The sequence below is a fragment of the Episyrphus balteatus genome, chromosome 4 (assembly GCF_945859705.1).
Source record: "Episyrphus balteatus chromosome 4, idEpiBalt1.1, whole genome shotgun sequence".
NCBI lineage: Eukaryota > Metazoa > Arthropoda > Insecta > Diptera > Syrphidae > Episyrphus > Episyrphus balteatus.
The window spans coordinates 32,969,135-32,997,026 of NC_079137.1; the positions used below are offsets into that span (position 1 = coordinate 32,969,135).

The 27,892-nt window shown below is 30.3% G+C and overlaps 1 protein-coding gene across 1 annotated transcript; it reads left to right on the top strand.

The window, feature by feature from the left end:
- The first annotated feature begins 363 nt into the window (after positions 1-363).
- LOC129917782 (sprouty-related, EVH1 domain-containing protein 2) lies at positions 364-27,532 on the top strand. Its single transcript, XM_055997914.1, has 8 exons — positions 364-1,568; positions 20,746-20,923; positions 20,985-21,153; positions 24,520-24,599; positions 24,673-24,736; positions 24,795-24,961; positions 25,038-25,420; positions 26,668-27,532. Exons 1-8 carry the CDS (start codon positions 1,549-1,551, stop codon positions 26,792-26,794), a joined length of 1,188 nt encoding a protein of 395 aa, XP_055853889.1. The 5' UTR covers positions 364-1,548; the 3' UTR covers positions 26,795-27,532.
- The last annotated feature ends 360 nt before the right edge of the window (positions 27,533-27,892 follow it).

The following is a 27,892-nucleotide window of genomic DNA, read 5'->3' on the forward strand; positions in this document are numbered from 1 at the left end:
TTGCATCTGTAAATTTCCTACTTTTTCACTTTTTAGGTCATTGTAGTTAAGGCTTTTGATCAAAAACTAAATTGATTTTTTACCAATCTGTTTCTCTTTTGATCACGATCTATGGATCATTGGTCATAAATACAATTTAAAAATGTTTATTGCGTGTAATCAAATTACAGAAAAAATGGGTAAACAAAATAGGTAAACTGACTGATATAAACATAAAAATAAAAATCAATTTACATACTCACCTAACTACTTTTTTCAAAACAAAAAAAGTGTCAACCCTCTTCAATTTCGATGCGTAGAGAAAAATTTTGTTGCTCACTTGCTCAAAAAAAAAAACAAAAACTCATCTCACCCGAAGTTGGTGGCAGAAGGAAAAGAAGGCGAGTGAGAAGAACAAAAAAAAAAGCCAAAAAGGCTCAGCTCTTGCTCTGCAGCACAAATAAAATTTCTTCGCTGCTTGTAACCCGAAGAACCTTTTTTTTCTTCTTCCTTTCAACATTAAAAAACAGGATAAAATTTTCAAAAAAATGGGAAATTAACTACAAAAAGAACTTTAATTAAACAAATTTCCATCAAACATAATCCCAACAGTGACAAGAAAGTGACAAATTAAAGCAAAGAAATCCAGTTTTAGTTCTTTTTTCTCTTCTCAATTTTTTTCTTTTTTTTTGTATATAGAGAGCTCTAGTGTGTGTTTGAAAAGCAAAAGTGTTTTTTTCTTGCAATTTCCTTGTCGTCGTCGTCCAATTCCGATACATACCTTGCAGCTTAAATTAAAAAAAAAGTTACTTCTGAATTCCCTTAATATTTTATTTATATTTATTTGTTACAACTTTTTTTATATTGTTTATGACGAAAAATAATTAAATGAAAAGCTGAAGTGCATCAAGAAAATAATTCCCAAAAGGAAAAAAAGAAAGAAAAAAAGGAGGAGAGGAATCCTACGATTTCGATTTTCTTCTGTGGAAATTGAAAAAAAAAAAAAAAGTTTACAGGTTCTTCGGGGTTCATCAAAAAAAAAAGGAGAAATTTGATCGGGAATTTTTTTGCCTTCAATTTTTGTATATTTTTTCATTAAAAATTATTCCGAAAGAAAGTAAAATTTTATCCAGAAAAAAAAGAAAATTCAATATTCATCTACTAGTTTTGGGAATGAGAAGAAAATCTGCGTGTCTCGTCGTGTATATTTTTTTTATATGTTGAGTGAAAAAGGGAGTGTATAGTATAGTTTTTTTTTTTTTTCTTTGAGTGTTGGTTGGTTGGGTCTTGTGCAAAAGTCAAAGGCAACAACAAACAAAAAAAAAGCAACAAAAAAGAATAGTGGAAGGAAATATATTATTATAAAATTTTGCTTTTGCATTATTGTTGTTAATAAAAATTGTAGTTGTAAAAAAAACTCGGTAGTTTTGTATTTTTAATTTATTTTTGTTCTACCGAAAAAAAATCCTATTTGAAAGAACTTTGGTTGCGGCTGATGTCTTTATGCTTTAAACATGGTGAAACTGGTCGTGCTACGCTTCAATATTAGGATATTTGTGATTACAAATCATGACAGAAGGACATGAAAGGTAAGTTTAAATTAAAAAAATTTCTTATATTGAACAAAAGGAATTAATAATTTTCCTTTTATATTTTTTAAGAAAAGAAAGAATAAAAAAAATGTGTCAGGAATGATGTGATATAGGATTCTTCTTCTATTCGAATTGGGTGTATATAATATACACAACTTTTTTTTCTCTCTTCTTCGTCCTTTCGATTTACTTTCGTTCGTAAGGTTTCAATTCGTATATTGTTGTCCTATCGGTTATTTTGAGGATTGAATTTTTTTTCGTTCTTTACTGTGTAGGTGGAAAAATCACGACAGTGCTGAGTTTTATATCTTTTTATTTGTAAAAAAGTAAAATTGAATCAATAATTTAAATTTGATAAAATAGCGATTGTATAACTTGAAAATAGGTTTTTTTTTGTAAATATGACAATGCAATTAGAAGGATCAACCTAAAGACTAAAAAAGAATAAAATTGATTGGATTCCATTGCATCATTTATAGCTGCGTAACGCAACTAACAACTATCACTGTATGATGTGATTTCCTCACTCGTCATCGTGACAAATTTATACATTTATTAAAAAAAACTGACTTAAAATAATCTTTTTTATAAAAAAACAAAACCGACTTCCATGGATCAAAATTGGGTTTTATGGTTTTTCTAATACAGTTGAAACTCGATTATCCGGGATTCGATCCGTAATAAAAATATTTGACATTTTTTCTCGACAACAAAGACAATGTATTTATTTAAACTCTATTACACATTATAAACTCTACTATCAGTAAAATGAGAACAAGACCGAACATATTCCTTCACTTCAATTCAGCACATGCAAAAAGAAGTTGCGGGATATGTGTTGTTTGTTTTTTTTAAGAAAATCTCATGTTTGTTGTAGTTTTTCTTTAAATTTTTTTAATAAAAACTTAAATGCACATACATTTTTCTTTTAGAAAAGAAAATTCTATTATTCGGGATTATCGATTATCCGTAATGGGCTCGGTCCCGACCATCCCAGTTAATCAAGTTTCAACTGTAATTCCTATTGCTATAACTGAACGAAATTGGGACCACATTGCAGCCACCAGCTTTCCAATACAAAAAGAATTATCAAAATTGGTTCACTCAGTCCAAAGTTATGAGGTAACAAACATAAAAAAAAAAAAAAAATACAGTCGAATTGAATACCTCCTCCTTTTTGGAAGTCGGTAATAACACTTTATCCGATTACACAAGTCAACAACGTTTTTGGTGCCGAGACTAAGATATACTTTTCTAAAGGTTTTTGTTGTGCTGAACTCGAATCTGAAGTCAAAAACATCCTATCAGCTCCCGTTTTTGAAATATTACCGTTAGAAGATGCAAACATAACTACTTTTGAGGTTATGCTTTTATGTGAAGAAATTTTTTTTAAATACAATTTATTACGGTTTCTGTAAGAACTGTTTTCCTTCTTTCAAGATTTTTTTAAATCTTTTCGATATCTTTTTTACTGTTCGTTTTCATCTCCTTTTTTGATAAATCAAGCCAAACATTCTTACTTCATTTTAAGATATCTCGCGCAGTAAAAAAGATATTGCAAAGATTTAAACGGGTCTTGGAAGAACGAAAATAATTCTTATAGAAACCGTTATGATTTATATTAAAAAAAAATTTCTTCAAATTAAGGCATAGCACCAAAAGTAGTAAAAAAACGTTTTTTTTGCATTTTCTAACAAAAATATTTCAAAAACGTGAACTGCTAGGATATTTTTGACTTCGGATTCGAGCTCAGCACACCAAAAACTTCAATAAAGTATATTTTGGTTCATGTGGGGAAAATCTTGTTAACTTCAAAATAAGTCAAAACACGATTTTTTTTTTAACTTTCAAACAGTAATATTTCAAAAACGGGAGCTGATAGGATATTTCATATGACTTCAGATTCGAGTTCAGCACATCAAAAACCTATAGAAAAGTATATTTAAGTGCCCGCACCAAAAAAAAAATTAAATTTTGTAGACCAGTGTTATCATGTTTTGATCCTGTTTTTTTTTGTATGTTTTTTAGTTAAATAACCCCACATTCGCTAGATAAGAAATCTTACTGTAAATTATGTATATTTTTTAGAACTTAAGTATGTTTTGAACAATTAATGCATTTTTTTGTAAGTGTTTTTTTTTCGGTTTTAAACGGATTCCATTTTCTCGAAGCCCACCTAAATTCCTATTTGGCCTAAACTAGCCTTAAATAATTTCATAATTTAGTTATACTTTAGAGGGCAAGATGAAACATTCTCGGCCTGACACAGTTATAGCGTTCCTACCAGAGCTAACAATGGCTAACAATAGCTAACTATTGTTAACTATCGTTAACTTTTATCGTTCTTTTAATAAAAAATAGTTACGATTTGTAACTAGATATTTGGCAGCTGAACATCGTTCCTAAACTCGTTTTGAAGCGTCAAATAGTTACGATTCGTAAGTACCTATGTATTTCCAACTCACCTCCATAATATGAGTTGAACACTCATGAGAGAGTGGATGTTTTTGGGAATTTTTTAATGCTAGAGAACTTATTTTGAATAAAAAAAAACATGATGTTGACTATTGTTAGAAAAAGAACCCATCTCATGGCTTAAATCTCACAAACTCATTTACGAACAGTTCTCAAATTTGTATCTCATTTTTTTTGGTTAAGTCTAGTACGCTTCTGATGCGAAACGAAATTTCCCATATTTCGTTAACGAAATCTTGAAAGAAATTAAATTTGTTTTGTTTGTGCTTAAAAACTTATTTTCTGATGTTTTTTCTTGAATTTTTTTATTTGTATTTTCATAAATTCGACTTTGCTATAATACCCGATGGTATTTTTTTGTTAACATGTTCGCTGTTCTGTTGACTTTGGAGACTTCAAAATTTTTCGTTTCGCTTCAGCAGCGTACTAGGCTTTAATTTTTTTTTTTTTCAAAAATCATCCTAAAATAAAAACTTTAATATAAGGCAGTGCTAAGATTCATTCGAAGATGATAGAAACTTACGCAGACGTCAACCTTCAAAAAACAGGCAGCTGAATTAAAAAGTAGTTGCACGTCCTTGAAAAACCATCGATAAGGTCCATATGATGGTATTGTACATACATAGGTGTGAGTCCCGTATTTGCTTGATGCTGATCAAAAACAAGCTCACAAAAAGAATTTCAAAGGAATGGTTGGACCGTTTAAAGAAGGATCGGATAGATTTTGTGCGGCGATTTGTAGCCATGGACGAGACTTGGGTCCACCACTATATCTACCCCAAAACAAAATAACAGTCAAAGCGGTGGAAGGCTATGTGTTCTGCTTGTCGATTAACTTGGAAAGGGCATAACAATTACAGCCCGTATTGCTCAATACTTTTTTGATCAGCTGGTCGCCGAAATTCATGAGGAGGTCTCTTGTTTCAAGAAGAAATAAAAATCATTTTGCACTTGTTCACAAAAAATCTTTGGCTATGGGAAAACTTCAGAATTTCTGGTATTATATACTTGCCCATTGCCCTTTTCTCCTGCTCGGCCATCATAAAACTTTTATCTGTTTGAGACCATACAAAAATTGTATCTCAGAAGCGATTTGGCTCTAATAAAGAAGTGGAAAGGGATATAAAGTAAAATTTTGAAAGCCTTCCAAATTGTTACTTCCTTTCACCTTTCTCTTGTACTAACCTAGTTGAAGTACAAAAAAATATCCAAATAAGTCCCTACATTGGTACATCAAAATATCATATCACAACTTTATAGGTATGTATCATTTTAATCTTCGACTTACAATGGGTGATGTCACAGTTAATTAATTAAACTCAACATGGTGAAAGCTGATCACATTAATTATGAACAAATTGCTCTTCCTACCAACAAAAAAAAAAAAAACAAACAACTATGAATGATCAATGTCAATGTTAATAAAAGGAAGACAAGCTTGTTCATTTATTTTGTCAAAAATGTATGTATTTTTATAAAAACTCTAAAAAAAAGTATCAAAAAATCTGTGTTTTGTGTTTTGTAGGAAACGTGTAATACAAGTAGTATCCGGCCATTTTCTACATTATAATTCTTTGATGCCGGGTACAACGGGGTTAAGTCAAAAAAATCGATTTTCGGATTTTTATTGGACTTCAGTCAGTTTTTTTTTCTCTTTCGTTTGGTCCTATCGCCATAGCTCTAGCGTATCTCCTTCCGTTAGAAATGATTCGGTACAAAGGGTTTAAGTCAAAAATAAGTTGACATAACTCCTTTTTTTTTGCATTCATTTTTAATTTTTAAATCAAAAATTTGATCCTAAAGCGTTAAGTCAAGAGGAAGAAAAAAAAAACGAAAAGCGATTTTTCTACAGTAGGTATTATATTATTTCAAAAAGAATTTTCACATTTGGTAATTAATCACATTAATATTTCCAACTTTCTTTTATAAATTAAACCTTTTTATCAATGTAAACAAAGATTTTTCTTCACTTAACACCTTTGGACCAAGTTAATTTTTGATGACTAAATGGCTCTAAAGTGTTAAGTCAATACAAATTTTTTTTAAAAACGGTCATTTTCTGGTCAACAGCATATGGATATTAAAATAGAGCCTACAAATGATGTTTCTGCATCATTACTTTTTAAAAATAATAATATTCAGATTTACAAACAAAAATTGAAACTTCAATTTCATTTTCCTCAAAACTACATTTTCTGACTTAACACCTTTGTACCCGGCGCCAAAGAATTATATCCAGACTCATTTAATAAATAAATGTAAAAAAAACTAATATTTCAATCGGGTGATTAATGCTCAGTTGAAATGTGTACATTAGAACATCGAGAATCAAGTTCCTAAGTGGAAAAACTGTTTCTAAAAAAAATCCCTTAATTTTTTCAGATTTTTATTTTGACGCTAGATGGCGCCCCAAGATGGTTAAAGTTTTTTGCTATTTGAAATTAGTATATGTTGACTTATGAGGCCATTTTTTTTAGATATAGCCTTAAAGTAAACATTTTTGATGAGGTTCTTGGCTACATTAAACACAAAAAAGTATAAACCTTTTGACTAGGGGTTTAGTCAGGACATGCATGTTTTTTTTGGGTTTTCTTTTATTTTTCAACGTTGAACGCGGAGAATGAAATTGGAAAAAATGAGATTGCCTCTTTCAGAATGGGAACATCTATTTTACAACTGTATTTTAAAGAAAAAATTATTACATATTATCTAAGTTTGATCAAACAAGTAAATATTGCCAAATTGTTTGAAGGCACAATTTTAATCATAAATTTTGATAGGAAATAACATACAAAAACCACCTTTTTTTTTGGAAAATTGTTGTTTCTCTTTTGGTTTAATAAGCGCCTTGGTTCTTCAGGGCATATAATCAATTTGTAGTTTTGAGCTTATTTAGCTGTCTTGAGAAGCTCTAAAAGACGTTTTCTATGGAATTCATGCCCGGGAATCTGTTTCTTAATTAACGGAGGTGTCGTCCATATATTTTGAGTAGTATTTTTTTTTTATCGTAGAAGACCAGACGAATAGAGGTGTTTGCAGTACGCTATTCCAATAACCAATCATGCCCTTTCCTGATATAGGTTATTCTGCTCTCATGAATAATATAGAGTTCTTTTCTACATTGTGGACAACAGCATAACGCAGGGCCAACACTAAAAAGGGCTTGGGAAAATTTTGATTCTACGAATTCGAAATTGGTTTTTGAGGCTCGAAGCTTCTATATTTTTGCGAAATAGGGTCCTTGCCATCTTTTTTTTATTTCAAAAACTAGTAAGGAGTGCGTCACGTCATTCTTCGGTGTGAACAACTTTTAAATACTTTTTATGACAGTCTAAGTTTTAACTTGAGCTTATATTTTAATATACTGTGGATAGTCTTTGTTTTCTTTATGCGAGTACATATTTGACTTCCAAAAACGATTTTTTTTTTAACATTTTATTCACTATTCCTGACATTATTACTTTAATGGACGAATCGAATTTTGTACAAAGCAGTTAAAACATGAACCTAGGAAAGCAAAAACTCCCTTTCGTACTTTCTTAACTTAAATGGCGCTTTACAATCCAGAGTAAATTAAGAACTTAACTGCCTTTAGTTACAGCTTACAGACAACTGATTGGTTTGGTTTTTTTTTTTAACTTGTACGAATCATCTAAGATCAAACGTCCGTCGTCCATCTATTTTACCTGATGCTGATATGCATATTTTCGGCATCTTTAACATCTTGATTTCTCTCATAGAAATCCAGCAACACTTTTTAGTTTAAAGTAAAGATAAATGTTTGAATATGTAAAATGTTACGAGCGATATTGATGAAGTAAAATAATCATAATCAATTAACTAATTTTGTTTATAAATAGGTAATAAATCTGAAAAAAAACTCATCCATTACTTTTTGGATGCATTTCATGTCGATAAATGTGATGGATACTTCCTGAGCAAGCTTCGTGTACGCATACCGGCATAGGTGATGTGTAAACACATTGGACACCACATAAAACCGACCTCAATTAATTCGTTTCCGCATAAAAAATAGATAAACATACATGCATGCATAACAACATCAACAAAATAAAAATAGACAAAACAAGATAAACCTCTTCATTCTAAACTGACTGCATGATCGATAAGAAAAATTCTTTACGCCCACCTCAAACTGCTGAAACTCTTTCGCCGCCTACATAAAATCTTTAACCATTGAGATATGTAGATATAAGCCACCAAGCAAGTTATGATGATATTCTCTTTTTCGATTCAACAAAATCATTATGAATATTTTCTTTGCCAGTTGTCTTATTATGATTATTATTATTTGTTGTTATTCTGTTTCTAGGTTTCACATAACGCTATATATGCACAACTTGATTTTAGAATATCCTAATAGATCTTATAATATACTTCCAGTATGTATGTATGTACATGTAAAGATATATCGACATCCTTTATAGTTTCAATTTTGGAACCCGTTCGTTGCCATGAACTGTGTTTGGTTTATTTTAAATTCTTGCTAAAAAGAAAAAAAAAGGTAGATACAATATATGTATGAGCATCTATAGTGACGTTTATTTAAACGAACACACTATATACATTTTATAATGCCTTAGAATCCTCCTTAAAAATAAAATGAGCAAAGGCCAACCAACAGTTTCCATGGCATAACAGGTGGTGTCCACTTGACCACACTTGATTCTACGTACCCACACCGACCGACACTATACGTATAGTCGTATTTTATAAAACCGATACTTTCTTTATGTATCTCATAATTTGCATAGGAATGTCTATAAATATAAGTGAATATTCTCCCCCCTTATCATCTTCATCATCACCTCACCGCTCACCATCATCAGCCTCATCTATCTCTCTACCTGCTAAACATTGCTAACATAAATTTGCCTCCGAATTTGTGAAAAAAAAAAATAACCTAAAAATAAAACCAAAAATGCAATTTCCTGCTTCACTGTTAAGGTTTAAATTACATTTTGTAATTTGTCTTTCTTTCGAGAACAGGGAACAAAGATTCGAAAACAACCATATACGTACTCGTATTTTTGTAAATATGCAAAAGGTAACCATATGTTCGACATATTTTGCTGTTTTTTTTTTTTTTTTTCGTTTTAGTTTTTTGTTTATTCACTATTTGCTTCCTTTGGTATAGGCAATTTTGAAGTATGCATATTTTACAAAAAAAAAAGGAAGCAATTGAAAGGGATGTCCCAACAGGAAGTTTAATTACTGTTTTGGTATTCAAGTTACAGTCAATGGGCCTAATAAAAATCGAAATTGTTTTAATTTCTTGTTGGTGATTTTCGTTTTTTTTTTGTCATTTTTAGACCAATTCAAGTCTGGTTCTTTTAGTGGGTAAGGTTAATTCTCAGAAACATTTTTAATGAAAGATAGTATTTTTTCAGAATTCAGGATTCAAGCCTAACTGGCCCTTAGATTTAAAAAAAAAAAAAATTGTTTCGGATGTAAAGTTCTTCTTTATGTTGCTGAAAAAAGAATGTTGTTACAATAATTGAACTGCAGTACTTGTTATTTTAATACACTCAGACTGTACATAAAGGCATTTTCCCAATGTAAAAATCGTACCGCTTATAGTTATAGATAAAAAAGGGAAGTACTTTCATCTTATACGACAATATCAACCGAAGCACAAATCCCCTAACAAAAAGATGGCGACCGTAACAAAGTTTCAGAACCGAAGAACAAAAACTTTTACTGTTGACTGGAGAGTGAAAAACACTTTCTTATATTAACACTGTGTCAACTCCTTTTCTAAACGAAAATTTTTCGAGTTAGAGATATTTTTCTTGGCTTAATTTCCAATCAACTTTCCAATGGGCACGTTCAAACACCTATGGGATAGGCTACCTGGGATACCCATATCTGGAATATCTCTTTGAACGAAAAGCTATCCAGAAAGTTTGCCATAGCAGCGACAAAAAAATATGTAAATATTATATAAAAGGAAATTGTTTCTTTTGAGCAAATTCCTTTTTTTTATTGTTGCATAGTAATTGCACAATCGATTTAACTATAATCCTTGCAAATTTATTTTATTTTCAAGCTGAATAATCGCGCGAATAGAAATAAAAATAAAAAATAGCAAAATGTTTATCAGCTGATCACTCGGATACCTGAGGTATACCAAAAATTCTCGGATACCTTCAGATTATTTTTTGACAGAAAATAGTTCGTTTCTCTGCTAATTTTTAACATTTTTTACATCAACAACAAAAAGCTATCCGATAGCTTTATGTAAACAGTTTGAAGGTGCCCAATAAAATTGGAAGGATTTTTTTTTTGACAGCTGACTAATCAGAGACCCGAAACATACTAAATATTTAGTCCCTTACTTTTCTGAACCTGCTCAATGTTCAAATATATGTGCCCTTTATTATGAAAATGGACTAAGTCACTCCTAAAAATGGCCTCAAATCTAGCCTTAAAATAATTATTATTTAAGGGGTAAAGTTTATTTGAAAGCGAAATTGCAGTTAATAAACTTCTTTATTGCTTTTCTAGTGATTTCATAAAAGAAACATAATTAAATCGTTATAAGAAAATTATTATGAAAGTTTTTCTTTAAACAATGCAAAAAGTGACTTAGTCCACTTTCATAATCATGGGCACATATACAAAACCAAATAAAAATATTCTTGAGAACTGAAAAGATTTTAAAGCTTTTTTTGTTTTTAATCCATTTTTGAAAAAATTTGTGTTTAGAGTTAGCAATTGACAGTTAGCAGTTTGTAATCTAAGCCGACACGATGTACGTACATACTTCTTTTTAAACTCGGAAAATGGCTTAAAAGAAAATACTATCACGTTCATCGTGCTCTCTCCCTATTATGAATGCATCGCACATTCCCAAATTGTGTTCGGTTGACTTAGATAGAAGATAAATACAAGGGTCGAATCACGGAACACGACTACGATCATACGTTAACGTTTTGACTATTTCTGTCTCTATTTAATCAGTAGAAAAAGATAGATAGACATAGCAACCATACGTTAACGAAAGTATGCCGTAATTCGACCCCATGACAGGATAATATGTACTGTTTTCATTGATATAAATGTGCCTTTAGTTATGAAAGTGGACTAAGTCACTGCAAAAAATAACGATTAAATCTAGCATAAAACTTAATATAATTTTAGATTTAAACTTCATTTTCAAAGCGAAATTGCAGTAAATATACGTATTTTTTATTCCTTAAATTGTTTTAAAAAAAGAAATATCATTAAATTGTTTAAATAAAATTATTAATTAGTTTTTCTTGAGACCATGCAAAAAGTGACTTAGCCCACTTTTATAATTATGGGTACATTATATGCTCCAAAACCTGGCGATATTTTCATGCTTTATTTTTGACGAATTCCTTGATAGAGCTAAGTGATAGGTTTTACTTTTAGGTAATTCACGCGGCTTGACCACTAATAGGCAAAAAATTAAAGTGAACGTATAAGAAAAGTAAATTATGCGGTATTTAAATACATACTTATACTTTTTACTTTAATAATTTTATAGTTTTTTTTTTTTATTTATAGCAATCGGATTCTGACTATGATATGTCACACCCGTTACATTTATGAATTGTTATAAGAACACAGTTTTTTTTTTATAAATTTCCTTCAAAGATATGCTTACTGGAAACGAAATAAAGCTTCTTTCATATTGAATACGATTTCCACAAATTTTCATTCAAAATCTACAATATGTCCTCTAAAAGCCACCGTGGCAGATTGAATCGATTTCATAACGTCACACCCGTTTTATCTTATCTTAAGTGTTTGTGATATTAAAAGACAGTTATACAAAATGTAACTTTAAAAATATATTAACAAGTAAATACATTAGGTGTTGAAGTTATTCAATATCTTATTTAGTGAATAGTACGCAAACCAGAAACAAAAAACAAAGTAAGTGTGTCACACCCGTTACAGTGAAAATGCCCATTCAAAAAAGGTTTATGAACATTTTTTTTCAGTACACGGTTTTTCGCATACTTGTTTAAAACCAAAATCTTTTTTTTAGCACATAGGTATAGTATTAGTTTGTGTTCTTGTCATTTTATAACTTCACCTATGTAGGTTTGGACAAACAAACAAACGCCAAAAACAATTCCATCTGTCAAACTTTACAATAACAAATCAAATTCATTCAGCAAAGGAGATGTTAAAAAGCTTTTTGTCTCCCTCACTTTACCAATTATATCAATAAAAAAGCTACTTTGCCTAATCACACATACTCACAAATAAATTTCGTATGTATGTATCTTTAAAAAAAATATATGTATAAAACCATTTTATAGTAAAAGGAAATAATGAATAAAATTTTTTGACAGTTCCGATCTGACATACATTAATAGCAAACAAGACATTGGAAATTGTTGTAAACTAAAAACAACAAAAATATAGGTACGACTCATTTCTACAGAGTATCGTAGATCTTTTCTCTATATTCAATTGCAACCCTTCTTGTTTTTTTTCGTTTCCCATAAAGAAGGGAGTGGAATTGTGTATAATGTTAGCGAATGAATACGGGTGGTCGGTCGGATGGTATGGTGGCGGATAAAACACCCCCTATATTAGCCGATGTTGATGATGATGTCGTGTTTAATATATTACATACATTCATTCCTATATAAATACGATATATATTTATCTTATATACTAAAATGGATACAAAAATAACAATGAAACTCTTGAAGCATAGAAACGTGCAACATTGAATGGGAGAGGTTAGTTTTCTTTTATGTATACAAAGAAAATACCCTCATCCCCTTTAGCACATGTGTTTCAGAGAGAGAGAAAATGGGAGAAGAGACCAAGAGAGAGAGAGAGGTGTTGATATTTCTGGCATCCATTCATGGATTATTGTATTTGTTCTTCTATAAAAATTGTGCCAGAGACACACAGAGAGCTTTGACAAAATAAAAGCTTATTTTTCTCTCTAGTGCAATATTTGAATGGTATCGGTCGGTATCGGTATTTGGTACTTATTTGGTATATCGTCGCCGTGCCACTGTCATTGCCGAGCAATACCATTAAATTATGGTATAACGATGAGTGTATTTTAAATAGTTTTTGTCTGCGCACCGCATGAACGAGGGACATAGAGTAAATAAGCTTTTTTTTTTTTGAATTCATGTGTCAAAATTGGTTGATGTCAGCATCAACATCATCAACACATAAAAAGCCTGAGTCTTGTGACTTTTTGGGTGGTAATTGCATCAAAATAAAAATAAGATATGCGTTTTTGTTAAGATTTGATTGGCTTTATCAATTGCGATTATCGTGATTAGAATTATTTTAATAAATGGTAGAGATTTTTGGTTTTGCTTCTATATTATCGAAAGAGGTCTCAAAAGTTGCGTTTTAACTAGTAACTTTTGAATATGATCTCACTTTTTTTTTTGGACAAAACTTTTCGGGTTCTATCAATCTACATAAGATTTCTTTAGGTTAAATACTAAGTAGGTACTTTGTACTGCCTCAGAATCTTCTCAGTAATTTTCATCTTTTTAGACCTCTTAAAATAAAACAGACTCATAAATAGAAATTATTATATGTATGTTCATAGGTATTTAAAGGCATATACAATTTTAAAAGTTGTTCGTTGAAAAATTGTTAGGATCGCAAACGAAACGAAAAAGAATTTTACATATTTCATATTGATTATTAACAAGAACACAAACACTCAAAAAAACAATAAGATTTCTTCTTTTGCAACCTCGACAGCAGATTTTTTTATAAATTTGTATCAAAAAATAATAGTCACTGTGGTGTATGAGCAACTTTTTTTTTTAATATTCTTTTTATTAAGAAAAAATTCTCTTTTGTACTTATCTTGTGTACGTTTCGGAGTAAAAATCACATTAATTGATATACGAAGGACGAACGTAGTTTCTTTAAGTTTAATTGGTAGTTTGAGTATTCAAATACGGGTCATATTCTTGTCTAAGAGCGAGCATTGGTCTTCTAAGGTGGTATCTGTTCTTCGGTACCCTTACTTAGAATAATATTCAAAACGCCAAAAATAAAAACAATTTTTGGGCCAGAAAATCGAACGTTTGCAGTATCATTGTAACAGTTGATGTAGCCAGTTTATTAGATGATAGATGGTCGAAACACCCCAAATCAATTTCAGCCTTCTTATCGTTATCGTATCGAACTGAAACTTATCACATTATGTTGTTCAATGACAACACAGTATTTTGTTAAATGAGACGAGGGGATTAGAGGGTCGTTACACACCAAGTTAAATTAAAGTTTTAATTTCCTTTAAATTTTAAAATATACATAGTTGGTAACAATATAACCCCAAAATAGTCAAAATAATTAAAACGATTGTTCTGTCCGCCATTTTGGAGCCGCCTTTCTTAATAAAAGTTGGAAGATTATTCGTTCTTTATACTAATATGTTTCGGTGTACCAAATTTCATGACTTTACTTAAAAAAATGATTTTTGAAGCCAGAAGCACCACCACTGTGCGTGGATGCACCCTCTGGCTGTGTGGGATAATGCACTACATACTCCACAACCCTTATACAAACTTTGTAGCAAAAATGGAAACTGTTACATTCACAAAATTTTAATAATTTCGGTCGTTTAAACTTAAAAAAAATTCCAAATTGTAACGGTAACTTATGAGGTTTTTTTTATGTGTAGCATCCACTCTGTAATAGGTACTTTATAGACAATTTGATGAATTTTTCAGTATTGTTAATGAAGCAGATGTTCTAGTTCATGACTGACTTAACCTCTTAGTACTAAACTTCAAAGACATATGAATTGAATATACAGATAACTGCCGTATTTACGGTGTTTTTAAATCATATGTATGGTATCGATGATGAACTAAAACAACTATTCAAAGCTATTCAATTACATACATATACCTACCTTAGATCTTAAAATCATTAATTAAATAAAATGTTTTATGCCTACGACATTAACGCTTTTATCTGGCTTCTTTTGCATTGGTAATGCTGTGATTTAGATATTTTAGTTTTTACTTTCTACATAATTTGATTTGTGTACTTTGTTTGATTTAATTACATATTTGTATGGTTTTGATTTCCAAAAAGTATCATATTTCAAAATTAAAAGTATCCAAATTAAATAATTGTACTGAAGTCATAACGTAAAAGTTTACGTCAGTGTGAAAATAAATGAAAAAAATTCAGAATTCCTTAAGTAAGCAGGATATGATTTGTATTGCTGCAACTTTAATTGCTTATGATATTCTAGTAATATAAGTTTTGAAAAATTAAACTGCAAGAAGCAGTACCCCTGAAAAACTGTTTTTAGGTGGTAGAGGCTGGGATTCGAACCCAATTTCTGACGTCATAGTCAATCAAGGAGAACTATTTGGTTTGCCTAGGTCTAATAATATGACAATAGGTGTGTTTTTTTTTTTTTCCATTGCTATTCGGACGTTTACAATCATTACAAAAACAACACGCAGCTGTCTATAGGAATGGAAGCTAAACCAAACTGCGGATAGAATTTTTACGAAGTGTGTGATTTCCTTTCTCTTGTAGCGTGCATCTAAATTTTTGATCAGTGTTGATATTTGGGAAATCCTACTGCGGATAGCTTTGCCAAAAAAACACGCCTAATGAAATGTAAAATTTAAGTATGGTACAAAATAGAAAGAAGGTTTTTCAAATGCAATTTCCATTGTTTCCAGTTCTATTATTATTATGATTATTATTATTTCGTACAGCAATTTCAATATCCTTGTGACAAATCAAATGTAAAGTAAATGCTTCATTTAAAAAAATGCTTTAGGGAATCAGTTTTTTTTTAACGTTAAATGAGCTTGTTTTGAATGCAATGGTATAATTTTGTTAGTGTCTCGACTTGATTTTTTCCTTTCTGATTTTGGCGTTTCACACCAAAAAGAATATTTTTTTATTTGTTACATTTATGTTTTTTGAAAGCAACACTTTGTCATTGCGCCGAAATCAAAATAAGGTATCTGAGAAATGATTTTTCAATTTCTAGAATTCTAGAGTCGAACACCTAACAATCTTCCTAACCCTTATTATATGACATTTAATTGAATGTAGTTTTTTTTTTGTTTAGTTGGCAAACAAACAAAAATTCTAGACATTATAATCTCCTTCTGATATTCACTGAATGGAAAGCTTTTTTCCCTGCGCTCCGCACACAAACGCCATGTTATTACTTTTTATGGCAAAATCCCATTAAGCTTTATACACATTTTGACCTGAACATTAATGCCGGAGCAGGCAACATATACCCCGAGACCACCTCAATGAAGTTTGCAACATCAAAGGTTTTGTGTATAGGTATGTATGTATTTATATTTTTAAAAGGGTAGTGTACAAATGAGAAATTCAAAAGGAAGAGTAGGGGAAGGATGCGCGCATATGCAACACCCCATTACTTACTCAATGCCACCCAAAGTTATATATATACTAGCCAACAACTTCCTCCCCTGCCATATCAGCTATATTATGTATTATGTAGGTATGCGTGTATTCATAAAAGCAAAGTTGTTGAATATTTAGGTCAACTTCTAATTCACATTTTCTATCCGCCGCCGCAACTGCCGCTGTACCGCTCTACGCTTCTAAGGACAATTATAATTTTTTTGTTTTTTTATTTTTTCCTTTTATGTATAAATTTTGTGTTTTTAGTTTTAGTGGCCTTAGTGTTGCCACTCCCCTCTCAGAAAATATATACTCCCCTTTCCTTGCGCCAAACTTAATTACTTTATATTGCAAACATTGAAAGAAAAATTATTTTTTCATTCATGGGATGTCTTTTATGTAGAGGATAACCTAGTACATAAATAAATATACATAAATCCAGAGAGTGGGGTACATAATGTACAACAAAAAGTTGTTACTGCTGTGTGCATTTAAGGTGTGCTTCAGAGGGGCGAAATATCATTTGAAGCAGGCTAGCCCTGGCTATATTAGTGAATGAATTCTCGTCTGCAGTTGCTTGGTTTTTTTTTTTTTGTGAATCAAAAGTTTTTTTTTTTTGTTCAATCAACGACAGTAAGAAGAGAGTGTTTGAAGAAAGACCTTGCAACCTTATGAACAGGAAGGGCTTTTCTCTGCCCAAGGGTAGGTGAAGTGTTAGTTGACTAGGTACTATAGTAGTATATGTAGTTACTATGATAACTTGTTGAAATAATTGCAGATAATGCCAATTGTAGTGCAAATATTTGTTTTTACCTTGTTTTTTTTTTTTTGTAATCTTTTATAAGGTTAAGAGTTGATATTGCAAGTGTTGTTAATGAGCTGTTGCATTGTCAAAGGTTTTTTTTTCAAGTGAGGTAATTTGGTTCGTATCACAGTAACAGCAAGGTGAAACATAAACTGTGACGTCACTTCGAATTGGCCATGATCTCACTTATGTATCGCTTAAAAAAAAAACACTCCTCTGAGAAATATAAATTTCCTATTGCATTTAAACTTAAGGACCATGAAAAAAATTATAATATCAATTTAAGCTTAACACATAAATAGGGATTAAGAGCGTTCGCCCATTTAAATTCTACCACCGAATCACAAATTGTTGACGGCAGCTTTAAGACCTTTAAAGTACCCAGTATTGGTCGTAGTTCTCTTCCAAAAAGACGAGCAATTCTTAGTTTAGTAAACAAATTTGGTTCAAAAATCGGTGCTGTATGTTCATGTTCACTTCCCATTCAGATAACGGGTAGAAATTCCAAAAAAACTGCAAACGAACCAAAAAAGTCGAATCCACATTTTTCTCGAAACTCGAGCACCTAAATCCGTTGAGGATCGCTTCAAACTGGTCGATCGGACGGATATAAGATTTCCCTCTGTTTCGTGTTCACTTGCCAGGAGATAACGGCGGCGGCGTGGCGTTGAAAACTTGATGTTCATTCGCATAGGCCAGTTCTGCACAAAAAAAAAAACAGAATTGGGTTTTATAAAGTTCCTCCTATGTTTTGCGTTATAGGGACAAACCCACCTTTTAAATCTATCCTAAGCTTGATTTGTGCAGTTGTGCACTGATGTCATTTGTTGAATTCTTACAATTGTATCGAGGTAGAGAAATTCTTTGACCACCTCAAAAATATACCTGTCGATCGTCATGTTTTGACCAAGTCTAAAAAAAGAATCGAATCTAGTTGATAACCACATGTACATTAGGGTGTTCCTCATTTTGGACATGCAGTTGGATAGCCGCCATCCGGTTGGAAATACTGAGAAAATTTTTCCCTAATTTTCTTAGATTTTTATTTGACCCCCTTCCTCTCCCAGATTCAACGTGAAATTTTTATGTAAAACGTCATTTTGTTTAACTTTTTTTTAGGTAATTTTCTAATTTTATATGGGGTTTTCCGGATTGTACCGGGAGATTAGGCAGTTGATATAAAAATTCTCAAAAATAAGAATTTTTTTTCGCTATTTAGAACTAAATGATGTCCCTCCACCGTGGAATTTCGGCAAAAAGCAATATAAAGTACCACCTTGATGCACATACTTTGACTCCTCCCCATTTATGGATTTGGATAAGTGTTTTTATTGTCCCCTTACCTTTCAGTACTGCTTCTTTTTCATTGAAATGAGGACTTTCTTGACTGTATCCTTTTTGTTTAGTTTATTCCGTTAAATACTAACGATATATAGGTACATTTTCTTAAAACTAAAATTATAATTATATATATATGTACATATATATATATCCTGGTGTATTTCTTCCAGTTTAACCTCATTTACTGTCGGTTTTCTGGCTCTTACTCTTCCCTTAAGCTTCCCAGTGTGACATTAAGGGTTATCGTGCATAAGAATGCATTCTTGTCCAATGGTTTATTGGAGCGTACGAAATGATAAGATACACCAGAATATTGAAGATGTACCGATCTGAAGTTGAATCTAAGGTAAGGTAATAAGGTAGTTAAAGTCGATCGTCTTTCGCGTCATTTCACACGAAGTCGTAAAAAACGAATCAGTGTCAGAAGGACTAGACAGTGATTCATATTTCCTTATAATCATAACCAAAATGTTATCCGACAAGCATACGACTGAAATCGTTTTCCGTTAAACTGAACAATTGCATTTTCTGGCAAAATTTAACTTTGAGAACCTATTGGTACTAAGAGAAAACATTTTGATTCTACCATTTCCTTTTATATACTCCCTCAATGTTTGAAACGTTTATATAAATACTTATGTACATATGTATTTATAAAATACAATCAATTTAAAATATTCATATGTTCATGTATACATATATCTATTTCATAAATAAACTTTGGTAATATAATTTTGTAAGTAAAAATGAACCAACCCAATGACATTAAAAGTTTAAAAACTTCGTAATATTATGATTATTATTTAGTTTATTTTTATTAAAAACAATTATGTATAGGTATACCCTTTAAATGCTTTTGCATTTTTCATATTTTTACTTAGTTAACTAACATTGTTGTTGACAAGCCTTCATTATTGCAAGCACGAATAATAGCGTAGTTTTAATGTGCCATACCCCCATGGTTCTCTTGCAGCAACAAAACGGCCACCTGATGTAAACTATATAATGACCATCATGCACAAGAGTACACAGGACATACTATACACAAATATACAACACACTATTGTATAGTTGAACCAAAACTCATTAACCAACTCACTCAGCTAATAATAGCATTATTCTCTTGCTGATTAGTATGCATTTACACACCTTTCATCATATCCTATTTGTACTGTACCATAGTACCAAGTACCAGCCGCCTGACCACCAAACTATACTACCTACTTTGTCGTCCACTAACAATTAATTAAGGCATTTTAAAGTATTTTAACACAATGACATAATATGGAGGATTTTGTTGTTGTTATTGTTGGTGTCGTCGTCGCATCAGGTACATTGTTTATAATTTGTAATAGGTCGACGCACCTCACCTATTAAACGCTGAATAATATCATCATTAAATTTTGTTAAATTTAGAACTACCTGTAGGAGTGTAGGTAGCCTTTAAAAAAAATAACTTAAAATCAGATGAAATAGTTTTGGAAGTGTTGGGTTGTTCAAAATGCTAATCTCGTTTATAGAGTTTTGAAAGCCCGTATGCAAACAAACACACGTTTGTTTTTTTTTTTTTTTTGTCATAACTAAATTAGAAATACCAAGTAATATCATTATTCAACGGTTAATCCCACTCTTAAAAAATGGGTCGTATGCTATTAAAATGAGCTTAAGCCCTTATCTCAATTTTCAGTACATTTTGTTGAGATCTATCTAATATTCTTGAGATAGATCTCTAGAAAATGTACTGAAAAGTGAGATTTACATAGTTGATAAAAAAAAATTTCGATCTCTAATTATCTCATTTGCAAAAAAATTAAAAACAAGGAATGATGCTAACCGCTATTATTTGACATGTGATTGAAAAATTCTATTCAAAAAATTACCAGTTTTTCAGTATTTATGAAATATCAATTGATAGTTGACAATCGTAATAGGGGTGAGAGCTTAAGCTCATTCTTTTTGCATATTAGCTGGATTTTAAATAAAAAAATTAAATAACTCTGTTTTAACTAAGACTCCATTAAAATACTTTTTTGTAAATATTTTTTGGGAAGAACATGTTTACTTAATTCTTCTAAAACGATATAGACGACGTTTAAAAAAATTTACTTTTTAGTAATATTTTGTTTCTTTTTAATTTTTCAGCGACTTCTTAGTTAAAGTTCGAGCACAGGTAATGACTAGAGACGAGAGTACAGAGGGTTGGTTACCACTTGCTGGGGGTGGTTTAGCTAACGTTTCAATACGCAAACGTACTAGACTATCCCCCGGCGCAGGTGGACATGAATACATAATCTATGGACAAAGAATTTCGGATCAGAATGTAAGTTTTTTAAATTAATTTTTAATTTTAAAAATATCTCACCGTTCTTATTTTTCCACAGGTTATCCTAAGCTGTGTTATAAATCGTGATTTAAAATATTTCAAAGTTATGCCAACTTTTCATCATTGGCGTGCAGGCAAACAACGTAATGGTTTAACATTTCAAACAGCTGCCGATGCGAGAGCTTTTGATAAAGGAATCGTTCGAGCTTACAATGAATTGATTGACGGTAAGTTTGTTTTGCAATAAGATAAATCTTCAAAAATTAAAAAAAAAACAACAATTTCAATTTGTAGACTGAAATAAAAAAAAAAAAAAGAAATTAATAGTTTGTCGATATTTTTTTTTATTGTTTTATCCAATTTTATGTTTAGTTAATTTTTATGTTGTTATAAGTGTTTTTAATTTTAGTGGATTAATTATGCATGATCGCTTTTCTTTTGCATCAAGTTGTCAATTTTTATTTTATAAAATAAGTAGCTTAGTGAAGAAAAATAATGATGGATTTTACCATTTTTAATATTTCATGATAATGAAACCAATCACTATCATCAATATTAAAACTACAAATTTTCCGTCATAAATGCAGTTTCCCGATTCGGAGTTATTCATTAACTGCTAGACTTACGTGCCATTAAACCATCGGAAATCTTTAAGGTGCAATGTATTAACCGCAGATCTTTCGAAAAAACAACCTAAACAGCTATTTCAAAATGAAAATTACGCTCTAAGAAAAATGAAACAAGAAAAATAGAGAAAAAACCCTGAAATTGATATGTGATGTTAATCCGATATTCCACGCTTATTACTGTTATAATGTCCTTTTTTTTGTTAAAGTAAAGTTAAAAAATACAAATTCTTCTTCATAATTTTTGAATAAAATATTAAACCCTTTAAGAAGCAAGAAACAATTGCAAAAAATGTATTGGAACTAGTCACGATAAAGTCAAATTATATATCTGTCTTATCAAAAAATTGGTGCTTATAAAAATTTGTCATTTCACATTCTTTTCCAAAATAAAAATAACACAAAAACAAATTTTAAAATCAAACATTACTCCTAAATTCTCACAAATAGAACAAAATCTTAAAGTATCCACTTTTGACCGTTTTGTTCATGGTACACTTTGCGTTTCTTTATTTAATTTATTTCGTAAGAAATATTCTCCCACTCTCTCTGTACACAATCCACCCAACTCTCGGGTAGCGCGCTCTCTCGTATTCCGCTACCTAACATGTTTTAAGGTCTCTTTGACATAGTGCCCCGGAATTCCTTTGTGATATTCCCCGCGTTCGACGCAGACAACATGAACTTAAGCTCTAATTGTTCAGAATCAAATGTCCCTTAAATTCAGAACTTAAAATTGTCATTTCGTCAGATGAAGCCAAAACAAAACGTTTCCAGTATGAAAAAATACTGTGTCAAATGAAAAAAATAGGATTGCCACTATTAAAATGGGAACTTGGTGGTGGCAGCCCACAACCCAATGAAAAATTGCTACATAAAATCCTTCTTCTGTTCCTTAAAACTTCGTAGTTCGGAAAAAGAATGTAAGTATTTTATTAATTATAAACAGAATTTTGAGAATGCACGAAATATGGTAACCGTGATCAAACGTACAACAACAATAAACAAATGGTTTTAAACAAAAAAGTTTTTTTTTAATATAAAACTTTAATATAAAAATTTATTTAAAAAAATAGTGTTTCTTATACTTAAACACTTAAATATGTATTAAAAACAAGCACAAAATAGGCTGTCACCTATCTAAAAAAATGCAAAGTGTCCAAACCGCGTGACAAATTAACTTTTATAAAATGAAAAAAAAAAAAAAAATTTTAAATAATAATTCGTTTCATATGTAGTTATAGTAAGAATATTGATTTATTTCAGAAAATGCCCAAAAATCAATTTATTGAAAATATTTTTTTTTTTATTTGTTTGAAAAGGTAAAGAAATGATGGTGTTTACTTGCATTTGATACTCTGTTTATAAAGCAAGTGTAATTGTAAGATGTAATTTATTAATTTGTTCAATAAGGTGCCACTTTTTTGACAAAGCTATCCGCAATTGTTTCCAAAAATAATGTATACGCACTAGTGACCCATTCAAATGTGTTTTAAGGTTCAGTTATAGCTATCAGTAAAATCTATCAGTAAAAATTTTGTTTTGCTATTTTGAATACTTTAATCTTTTATTATGAAGAAAATTTTGATGAAATAAATTGAAAACATATTTTGCAAAAAGAATCAGAATCAATGGGTGTTAAATTTTATTCACAAATTCATTTTATAAATTTTACTGATGAAATTTTACTGAACACCTGACTACCAAATGCAAAAAAAATCTATTTCATTTTACTGATGGCTTTCCATATTTTTACTGTTCCGGTGCCATCATTAAAAAAATTACTGATGCACACTGAGGGAAAAAATAAATTGAAGTTGAAACGTCGTTGTTTCAAAGTTGAACTACTTTGATTTATGTGACTTTAAGATGCGAAACCATCAAAAATTAACCTATTTTCCACGTTGATTTTAAAATGTTCATCTTCAACGCAAAATCATTCCGAATTATAGTTAAATCAATGTGGTTTTCATTGATTTCACGTTGTTTTATGGTGGCTTTTCCCTCAGTGCAATCAACATTAAAAAAAAAAGAAATGCTTGAGGCGCGAATGTCAAATAAACATATAACTTAATGTTGTAAATTTTCTGATTGCTATAAACGCTCATCAGTAAAACATTTCAGATTCCTGATAATATTTCAATTTTTTCTGATGAATTTTACTGATAGCTATATCTGAGCCCTAAGGTGCAAATTTTTTGACAAAACTATCCGCAGTTGTTTCCAAAACTAAGGTATATGCACTAGTGACACATTCAAATGTATTTTAAGGTCCACGCACCCGCATCAAGAGAACTAGAAATTGTTCTGCAAAAATTCAATTTTATTTATAATTGGGTAATATGTATTAACACAGCGCGTTGTGCGAACGTTAGGAAAATAGAAAGGGGTTTATAATTCCTGAAAACAAAATCTTTAGTGCAATTATGTTTGAGTCTCACAACAAGATCAGTCATTTTCCAGAAGTAAAAACACGAAAAATATATTATCTGTTGATTGTTGTCCATTTTTGAGTCCGTACAATAAGTTTATTATCACATAACAAAATACCCCATTTTTTTAATTAATTTATTTTTATTTTATTTATATATTTTGTTTAAAAAAAAATAAATAAACAAATAAATCAAGTTTTTGTTGTTGTTTTGTTTACTCCATTTTTGTTTTTTTTTTTTTTATTTTTTTAATTTCCGAAATCTAACATCATGTGCTCTTCTTTGTTTTGCCTCATAATTGGACAACTTTTTTTACGAATATAAACAAAATAAAATAATTGGTAAGTTCAATTTGAGTGATGAAATATTAAAAAAAAAAACTTTTTTTATTTGTAAATGTTTTGTACTTATAATTTGCTGGTAATTTCTACACAAAATGAAATAAAAAAGATTTTAGTTTTGCACTCTAATTATTTTAAATTATATTTTCATATCAATTTTATATTTTAACTGTATACCAATAATACAATTTCAGGATTGGCTAAATCAAATCCATCTATTATATGGCCTCCTTTAACCAAATACGACTCAGTTGGCGAAGATGATGTATTTATGGTGGGTTTGATTTTTAATTTCTATAAATATTTTATAAATCGCTATAATAATATTTTTTTTGTATTTAATTCAGACGTTGGATTTACCTATTGACACCGAAACACAAACCAGTCCAGAAGGTAGCGAAAAGAGTCATGGTAATTTGTTGGATTTGGTGAACTTCAAAGAAAAAAGAAATACAAATTTTTGTTATAGTTTCTCCCACAGGGAGCAGTGAACGAGATAAAGACAGTGAAAAGGAAAAAGGCAGCATTCAGTACATATCCAGTGATAAGCTACCACCATCTCCTCTACCAAATCCAAATGCAGAGCAGCCATCGATAGCACCAAGTGAAAACTATTCCTACGTCACTTTAACCGCAGTAACTCAATTTAACTTGCAATTATTCAGATTATTAATTTATTCTTATTTTTTTTCTTTCACCAAAAAAAATATAGGTTCATGATTACAATTATCCAGTTGTAGATCAACCAGCTGCGGCACAAGTGTTAAATGCACGCCGTGAATCTATCTGCAATTTAAAGAAACGCACCGCACTTGATGGTTCGCCTGATGGGACAACCGATTCAGGAGGCTTTAAAGTACCAGTGATGGGCAATAATAATAGGGTGCGATGTCGATATTGTCATGAATTGTATTTGGACGAATGTAACCGAAAGGGTGCATGCGAATTTGCCCCCGACAATTTTAGAACGGGTTTTGAATGTATTTCGGGTATGGGTTGTGCGCGTTGTATGTTGTATCATTGCATGAGCGATGCTGAAGGAGAAACACCATCGCATCCATGTGAATGTGTGAATGAAACGGGTTGCACGAAGAGGTGAGTATTCATTTTTATTCTAAGTTTTGACCTCTAAGTTGTTCTTTTAAATATTTTTTTTTTACCTCTTAGCAGTTTAGGGTACCTACTCAATCAGTATTGAAAATTTCCTTTATTTAGTCTTCATCTAATTAACTTCTTATCTTTAAGTTTAATATGTTTCAAATCAAAAGTATGCGAATTACAGAAAATGCGGAGTATTACCAAACACTTTGTCGACTGTGATTTGCGAGCGTGCTTAATGGAAGTGCATTGTCGATATAAACTTTTAGTTTAGCTTTTTTCATGCTACCTAATGTTGGGCCTCACCCCATGTTTGGTTTAAATGTACAGAAAATGCCAAATTTTAACTTTTCTATACGAAAATAATTATTGCTTTTATCTTAAGGAAAATGGTGTGTTTCTATTGAAATGAAACGAAGTGTATGTTGCAGGTTCTTCCTAATTTCAACTTTCTATAAAAAAAAATACTAATGTACCTCCAAAAACGATCTGCTGCTACCTTGATTCACTATAGCAATGTTTTTGGATTATTTCCCGCAAAAGTGGCTGTAAAGTGAGGGATTTATTAAATTGTTTGCTTGTTTTTTTTTTACTCTGAAAAACTGTGTTTTGTTGAATTCAAATTGTAATATTTTTCGATATATACTATACTTTTTTGAAAACTGCAATAAAGGGCAAGTTTTTAAAACAATTAACCATTGTCACACTGTACAATTTTTTTTTGGCGTGATACTGTTGCAAAGTAGGGATTTTTGAAATTTCACAAGAGCTGCATTAAATCGAAAACCGTTAGGATTTGGGATGAACAAGTTAACAAATTCTGAGAGCCCTTAAGTTGATCTATTAGCACCTTTTTTTAATTTCAAAATTAAATAATGTATGTATTTTTGATTTTAAAATAATTAATAACTCTACTGAAAATACATAAATTTCTTTATTATTGTATTGAATAAAAATTTCTTAGCAAATGCTAGAAATAAAAGTATGTTTTACTTAACTATGAAAGTAATGTGTATGTGTAAGCTATACATCATGAAAATATACATACGTCAATAAAGTGAATAATTTTTTATACTGATTGATATAAGTGACCCTCTGTTATCTGAAAGCTAACAAAAGTATCCTTTGATGTTAGGTTTAACCTTAATTTATAATTTTTGTTGATTTTAGCTTTTGAACATATTCGTCAATTTATCTTTATTATATTTTTGTATAATGTATTTTGTGTTATTTTTTTTTTTCAGATGGATTGGCCTAACACTACTTTCCTTGGTTGTACCATGTCTGTGGTGCTATCCACCACTACGAGCTTGCCACTGGGTTGGCGTATCCTGCGGCGTATGTGGTGGAAAGCATAAGCCGCAGGTCTGACATTTGGAGGCTAGATTACAGCAGTTCGATAACTTTTACTATACAAACTATCCGCAAGAAGACCATTACATCAACAAACAACAACAACAAAAACTACAAAAACAATTAAAACATCAGCAGCAACAACAACCACAATATCAACCAACATCGGTTCGAGCGCAACTAAATGATTATGGCAGACTTGTGTTTTAAAAAAAGTTTTAAAAATGTTTAAAAAAAATAAAATCCATAAAATCCAATACTAAACAATTTCACCGAATACGAACAAAAAAAAAACAACATTTTCAAACGAAATAGGAACAAAATTGCAAATAAAAAAAAATTAAATTAAAATTTTAACTCTTTCTGCTGAACAAATCAATACCAAATGAGAATGAAGTACAATACTATAAAAGAAAAAAAATGTTTTTTTTTTTAAATTAACTTTTAGTTTTATATATAAACAACTTTCTCTTCTTCTCTCTTTAAAAGTAGAGTAGATACAATTTTTTTTATGTATTATATTATTTTTCGAATTATTTTTTGTTCTTATTTTTTTACATACAAAAATTATATTTGTACGCATAGTAAGTAACACAAAAAGTTTATGACACAAATTGCAACAAAATCAACACATTGCACAAGTACTTTTTCTATATTATTTCCATGCATTTTATTTAAATATAATTTATACTAAGTTTTTTTTTATTTATTGCATAAATTATTATATAAAAATGAATAAAATATTTCTTAAAAATATGTTTTCTTTCTTTTTTTATTTTTTAAAATCTTTTGTTTATAAGAAATTACCTTGGTATTATTTGTATATTTCAATTTGTTTTAATTTCACATAATTAATATTCGAGGTAAGCTTTAAAAATTACAACTAAAACAAAAAAACAACTCAAGCTTGATGTTTAGAAATAAACAAACAACCCTTAATATTTTTTTTTTTAATTGTTTTATGATTTCATAGTAAATAATCGAATACAAAAATAAATTCGCTTTACAGTATTAAGATAGTAAAAAAATAAAATTAAAATAAAAAACAATACCTATGTACAAAATTTTTTTTATATTTTCAATTTTTTAGTAAAAACAAAAACAAAAAATAAAACA

What these genes read in the sequence shown, in the direction of transcription:
- LOC129917782 (XM_055997914.1), top strand. Translation starts at nt 1,549, where the DNA reads ATGACAGAAGGACATGAAAG. An exon ending in ATGACAGAAGGACATGAAAG is followed by an intron (nt 1,569 to 20,745) that starts GTAAGTTTAAAT and finishes TTAATTTTTCAG; the next exon opens with CGACTTCTTAGTTAAAGTTC. An exon ending in CCTACGTCACTTTAACCGCA is followed by an intron (nt 24,962 to 25,037) that starts GTAACTCAATTT and finishes AAAAAAATATAG; the next exon opens with GTTCATGATTACAATTATCC.